The sequence below is a fragment of the Colossoma macropomum genome, unplaced genomic scaffold (assembly GCF_904425465.1).
Source record: "Colossoma macropomum unplaced genomic scaffold, Colossoma_macropomum, whole genome shotgun sequence".
Taxonomy (NCBI): Eukaryota; Metazoa; Chordata; class Actinopteri; order Characiformes; family Serrasalmidae; genus Colossoma; species Colossoma macropomum.
This window is the reverse complement of record NW_023494810.1, coordinates 31,520,475-31,527,187: the sequence shown is the minus strand read 5'-3', so window position 1 is coordinate 31,527,187 and position 6,713 is coordinate 31,520,475. Positions and strand designations below refer to the sequence as shown.

Sequence of the window (6,713 nt, the reverse complement as noted above, 5' to 3'; positions counted from 1 at the left end):
GAAAATAGTACAAAGACAACAAATTAAATGTTAAAACTGAGAAATTTTATTGTTTTTTGAAAAATATAGTTGAATTTGATGGAAGCAACATGCCCCAAAAAAGTTGGGACAGAGCAACAACAGGCTGATAAAGTTGTTTAATGCTAAATAAACACCTGGTGGTTGATTGGCAACAGGTCAGTAACATGATTGGGTCTAAAAGAGCATCCCAGAGAGGCTGAGTGTTTCAGAAGTAAAGATGAAGATGAAATAAAGATTAACTCTGTGCAACAATTCAAGAATAACATTTCTCAATGTAAAATAGCAAAGAACTTTTGCTTTTCATCATCTACGGTACATGACATAAAAGATTCAGAGAATCTGGAGAAATCTCTGTTTGCAAGGGACAAGGCCAAAAAACAGTATCGGCTAGTCAAGATCTTTGGGCTCTCAGGCGGCACTGCAATAAAAACATACATGATTCTGTTGTGAAATCACTGCATGGGCTCAGAAACACTTCTGAAAACCACTGTCTGTGAAAACAGTTCATCACTGCATCCACAAATGCAAATTAAAACTCTAAAACACAAAGAAGAAAAATTATATATAAACAGGATCCATGAACACTGCCACCTTCTCTGGGCCTGAGCTCATTTAAAATGGACAGAAGGGAGGTGGACAACTGTCCTGTGGTCTGACAAATCAACATTTGAAATTCTTTTTGGAAATCACGGACGCTGTGTCCTCCAGGCTAAAGACCACTCAGCTTGTTATCAGTGCACAGTTCAAAAGCCAGTATCCATGGTGGTATGGGGGCATTAGTGCACATGGCATGGGTGACGTGCACATCTGTGAAGGCACCATTAATGCTGAACAATATATATACACATATATATAATATATATATATATATATATATGTGTATGTATGTGTGTGTGTGTGTGTGTTGGCAATATATGCTGCCATCCAGACATCTTTTTCAGGGAAGGCCTTGATTATTTCAGCCAGACAATGTAAAACCACATTCTGTATGTGTTACAACAATCTGTAGTAAAAGAGCCCAGGTGGTAAACTGACCTGCCTGCAGTCCAGACCTGTCACCACTGAAAATATTTGGCACATTATGAAATGAAAAATACAACAAAGGAGACCCTGAACTGTTGAGCAGCTGAAATCCTATATCAAAACAAGAATGGGAAACATTTCACTTTCAAAACTACAGCAGTGTCTCCTCAGTTTCCAAACGCTTACAGAGTGCTGTTAAAAGAAGAGGTGATGAAACAGTGGTAAACAGGCCCCTGTCCCAACTTTTTTGGTATGTGTTGCAGCCATCAAATTCAAAATGGGACATATATTTTCAGAAAACAATAAAATTACTCGGTTTTAGCATTTGATACGCTGTCTTTGTACAATTTTCAATAAAATATAGGGTTTAAATGATTTGCTCATCATTGTATTTTGTTTTCTTTTACATTCTACACAGCGTCCCAAGGGGGACATGGGGTTGTAATTTGAACAGGATATTCAAACCCTTCCATATGACTGTATGTATTCAATTATTATTATTATTATTATTATTATTATTATTTACATTTACAGCATTTAGCAGACGCTCTTATCCAGAATGACTTACAAAAAGTGTTTTGCCTATCTAGAGATCTTTGCTAGTTACAGATAGGTTAGAGAGAAAGCCAGCCCTGAGCTCAGATACTGCTAGAAACAAAAACTCATGTTGATACCCAGAGAAAAAGGAACAGAGTTAAACACAGTGCAGTGCAATACAATACATTTCAATATGCACTTATTGAAATGTATTGTATTGTATTGCACTGCGCTGTACAATACACTACAATTAGTTACTTAACTCAGTGCTCATTTAAGTGCTGTATAAAAAGATGTGTCTTCAGTCTGTGTTTGAAGACAGCGAGAGACTCTGCTGTACAGACAGCCAGTGGGAGTTCGTTCCACCACCTGGGTGCCAGTACAGAGAAGAGTCTTGATGCTTGTCTTCCACACGTCTTGAAGGATAGCGGGTCAAGCCTAGCTGTACTCGAAGCTCGAAGGGCTCGTAGTACAGTTCAGGTTTTGACCATTGCCATCAGGTAGGGAGGGGCTGGTCTATTTTTGGCTTTGTAGGCATCAGCGTTTTAAATCTTGATGCGTGCAGCTACCCAAAGCCAGTGAAGGGAGCGCAGCAGTGGAGTGACGTGGCTGAACTTTGGGAGATTGAAGATGAGTCTTGCTGCTGCATTCTGCAGAGTGGCAGAGGCTTGATGGCCGCATAGGAAGACCAGCCAAGAGCGAGTTGCAGTAGTCAAGCCTTGAGATGACGAGGCTGAACTAGCACCTGGGTGGCCTCTCAAGTGAGAGAGGGTCGGATCCTCCGGATGTTGTACAGGAGAAATCTGCATGACCAAGTTAGGTTCGCGATATGAGCTGAGAACGATAACTGGCAATCCAGAATCACACCAAGATTTCTTGCCTCTTCAGACAGAACAATCAGAGAGTTCTCAAATGAGATGGCAAGATCATGATGAGGACCTGTAGTTGCAGGGATGAATAGCAGCTCAGTCTTGCTAGGATTGAGCTTCAGGTGAAAAGCTGCAATCCATGAAGAGATGTCAGTCAGACATGCTGAGATGCCACTGGAAACCTGTGTGTCGGAAGGTGAGAAAGAATGCATTAGTTGAGTGAATATTACATCAAGAGAACTAGTGTAAAGAGAAAAAAGAAGAGGACACAGCACCAAGCCTTGTGAGACACCAGTGGAGAGCCTGCATGGAGAGGATGTGGACCTTCTCCATGTTACCTGGTAAGAGTGACCCTCCAGATAGGACTTGAACCACTTCCACGCAGAGCCAGTGATTCCAAGGTTGTCCAGAAGAATTGTATGGTTGACCATGTCAAAGCTGCTGAGAGGTCAAGAAGAATCAGGACAGATGACAGTTTGGCTGATCTTGCTGACTGGAGCTTCTCAGTCACTGCTATAAGAGCAGTTTCTGTTGAATGTGCCGGTTTGAAGCCAGACTGGTTGGGGTCCTGGTGCTGGTTCTGTGTGAGAAAGAGAGACAGCTGATTATAGACTGCATGTTCAAGAATTTTTGAAAGGTAAGAAAGGAGTGATACCAGTCTGTAGTTGTAGACATCGGAGCTGTCAAGCATGGGCTTCTTCAGGATGGGAAGTACTCTTGCAGTCTTGAAAGTTGATGGAACTTCACCTGATGACCAGGACTTGTTAGAAAAGTGATGAAGGGCAGTAGATCCATGGAGATTGCCTGGAGCAGTGTGGACGGGATGGGATCCAGTGGGCAGGTGGTTGGATTACTGGATTTGATAAGTTGTAGGGCATCATCTGTGGAAAGAGAAGAAAACAGTTTAGGGGATTGAGAACAAGAGGATGAGGTCTAGTGGAAGGAGAGGAGACAGAGGCAAAAGACTGGCAGATTCTATCAACCTTCTCCTCAAAGAAGGTGACAAAATCCTCAGGAGTGAGAGAAGAGGGTGGAGGGGGAGGAAAAGGGTTGAGAAGAGAGGAGAAAATGCTGAAGAGCTTGCATGGATCAGATGCTGATACTACTACTAGTAGTAGTAGCAGTAGTAGTAGTCGCAGTAGTAGTAATATTAGTAGTATATAAACATGATCTTACAATTGATTGAAAATTTCATGATGAATGGATCAGAAGAAATGTTTGGAAGAAAATGTCTTCACATTAACTTACATTAAACATAAAAAAAAAATTGACCTTTCTCCTGTTAAGTTGCCATTTTGGAGATACTTGGGATATTTTGGACTGACAATATTTTTATAGGGGGTAATGAACCAGAATTTTTGCCCATCTTCTTAGGAACTGAGTATTAGAGGGTGGTGTCTAATACTTCTGAGGAAGTCAGTATCAGACACCACACCCTGCATCTGTGACCTATTTAAGAGAGCTCACAGACTCTGCCTATCACTGAAACCTGCCACACATCTTCCTTGAAGAGATTTTACACCTTTTTTCTGCAAACAGCTCTCTTTCCTGTAAGTGTCATTAATCTTCTTGATGTAAAGTTTGGGCACAATAGAGTTTTGCTTTAGAAATTGCTCTATTTTTTATTGCAGACTATAATGATGCTTTGTTTCATTTTGACTTTTGAATTTTGCTTTTTTAGCAGACTGAATAAACAGCAGTGAGTAAATAGAGCAATGTTAGTAACTCATATAACAAATACAGTCGTATGTAAAAGTTTACTGGTCAAACTACATCCTCTACAGAGGACAAACTTAAATATACAGTTTTTGTGCACATTTTAGTGCACGATTTATATTTATTTGCTGAGTGTAACATACTGGGCAAAAAAAAAAACATAAAATATACAATGTGTGTTTTATTTTTTCCCCAATATGTTAAGTTCAGCAAATAAGTAATCAGTATTAAAATGTTTCCAATAGAAGATAAACTTATGTTCACTTAGAAAATCAATAAAAACATGTATTTTGACCAGTGGTGCAAAGACTTTGCATACTTTTGCATGTTTACCTTTCTAATAAGTATGTAAAATTTCTGAACATTATTACTATATATAAATATGCTATATTACTGTAATCATTGAATGATGCGTCAAGAATAGTTATAAGGATTATATAAATGTTAGCAAATAATAGGCATGCATATAATTCTTAATTCATCTTTATGTATCAAGCAAGGAGTAACCCCACTCAGAGGATTATGAAATTAGCACTAATGATTGTCCAGTATGGGTCACTAAACCAAACAAATAAAAAAAGTGACCACATGAAATGAAACCAGTTGAAATGTATGTTGGTTGCACAGCTACTATTGTTGATTTTCAGTTATCATTTTTATTTTTGAGGTTGTGAAACTAATACACTAATCAACTCAAAAATTCTGATAAGCATGTTGTCATTTTTATTTTCCTTTCCTTTATTTATTTTCCTGTTGGAATGATGGAAAATAATAATATATAAGCTGTGTAAATATATTATTTCAGGCTTTAAAAAGCTACACCATGTCTTACCTGGTACCTATCCGTCAAATTGGTGGACGTGGAGGTAGCGCATTCAACTTCAATGGCACTGACAGTGGAGCAACACTGGAAAAGATAGGTGCGTGGGCAGGAGGCTGGCAGATAAAGTCCATCAAGATTTGGCTCACCAATGGCCAGTCCAGGCAGTTTGGAAATCCTGGTGATGGGCCTTACTCTGAATACACATTTAAAAAAGGAGAACATATCACCTCTCTTTCACTGTGGGGGAACGGAGCTGGAACCCGTCTAGGTGCCATCAAGTTTACGACAACTCTTGGCAGCACCTTTTTTCCACAGATGACCTCATGGGGCCTGAAAACAGAGTATCCCATTGATATCGGCTCTGGTATCTGCATGGGAGTCATTGGAAGCGCAGGTGCAGACATCGACTGCTTAGGGTTCATATTCATCAACACCATCAAGTCCTCTGTCCTTACCAACGTCGATTATCCCACGCTTGATGACATCATTCCTCAGGTGGCTGTGGAGGAGTTGAAATCCATGACTTACTCTAATAAAACTACTCTTCCTCAGGAGTATACAATAGAAACTACAAAGAAAATCATCAAAACGTCCTCCTGGTCAGTGACCAACAAGATAGAATCAACCTTCAATGTGTCGGTGAAAGCAGGAATTCCAGAGGTGGCAGAAATTGAGAGTGGATTCAGCTTCACAGAGGGAGTCGAATCTACACGCTCTCTGGAGAATTCTGAGGAAAAGGAGGAGAAGCTGTCTTTTCCTGTCAAAGTTCCTCCTGGAAAAACAGTGGAGGCGAAGATCACCATCGGCCGGGCTGTTGTAGAACTTCCATATACGGGTACAGTGAAGATCACCTGTTATAATGACTCTGTGCTGAAGTTCAACATCAGTGGAATCTACAACGGCCTCGCTTTCACCAAAGCAGATGTAGACATAACAGAACATAATGAAGCCTAGTCAGGCTTCCCCAGCAACTTAAAGAGAGAGATTTAAATGAGGGAAAAGATCTGAATAATTAAGCTCTTTCTTTTCTTTCTGATACATTCTACCATATAGTATAACTGTTGTTTGATTGCTTAGAATATATCATTAGCAATTAGAATGATGTATAAACATAATATCAGAAAGCAAGCAAGTAAAATAAGGCAAAAAAGCTGTCCATTCTTTTTAAGCATTTCTTTGCAGTGAAACTTGGATTGATTGATTTATTAGTGTTGATTACTTATTGGTTCATTGGTTCTTGGTTTCACTTTATGAAAGTATTAAATAATAATTATGTGACTTTATGTTCCCAAGTAACTTTACAGCAAGATTGTCCTCAATAAAATGAGATTTTCACTTTGATTCGCTTTATTATTTATGTGAACAATAACACACACACACACACACCAGCTCAACCCTGTGTGCGACAAACAAACCATGTTTTTATTCACATGGTAGAACAGAAAACAGCCAGTCTCTCAGTGTGAATAGCTTAGACATTTATCACCAGTACAATAGAATCAACCCTCCAAATAGAACAAAAAAGGTGTGCTGTAGATCTGAATAGTTCTGGGTGTGAACAGAGTAACCGTTCCAGTGGCATTTCCACATGGACCATGTGTTATCATTAGCTTAGCATGCTAACAGCTCTGCTCACCACAGAACATATTCGATTCTGGCTGACTAAAGCTGAGCTGATGCATGTTTACATGATAATGATCCAAGTCTGAGTCAGGTTGAAGATG

General features: G+C 39.5%; 1 protein-coding gene across 1 annotated transcript; it reads left to right on the top strand.

Moving 5' to 3' along the window:
• Positions 1-3,945: 3,945 nt before the first annotated feature.
• Positions 3,946-5,943, top strand: LOC118800046 (aerolysin-like protein). The gene is made up of 2 exons (XM_036560193.1): positions 3,946-4,000; positions 4,972-5,943. Exon 2 carries the CDS (start codon positions 4,990-4,992, stop codon positions 5,941-5,943), a length of 954 nt encoding a protein of 317 aa, XP_036416086.1. The 5' UTR covers positions 3,946-4,000; positions 4,972-4,989.
• The last annotated feature ends 770 nt before the right edge of the window (positions 5,944-6,713 follow it).

Coding starts and splice junctions, on each gene's coding strand:
- LOC118800046 (XM_036560193.1), top strand. CDS start 4,990: ATGTCTTACCTGGTACCTATCCGTCAAATTGGTGGACGTGGAGGTAGC.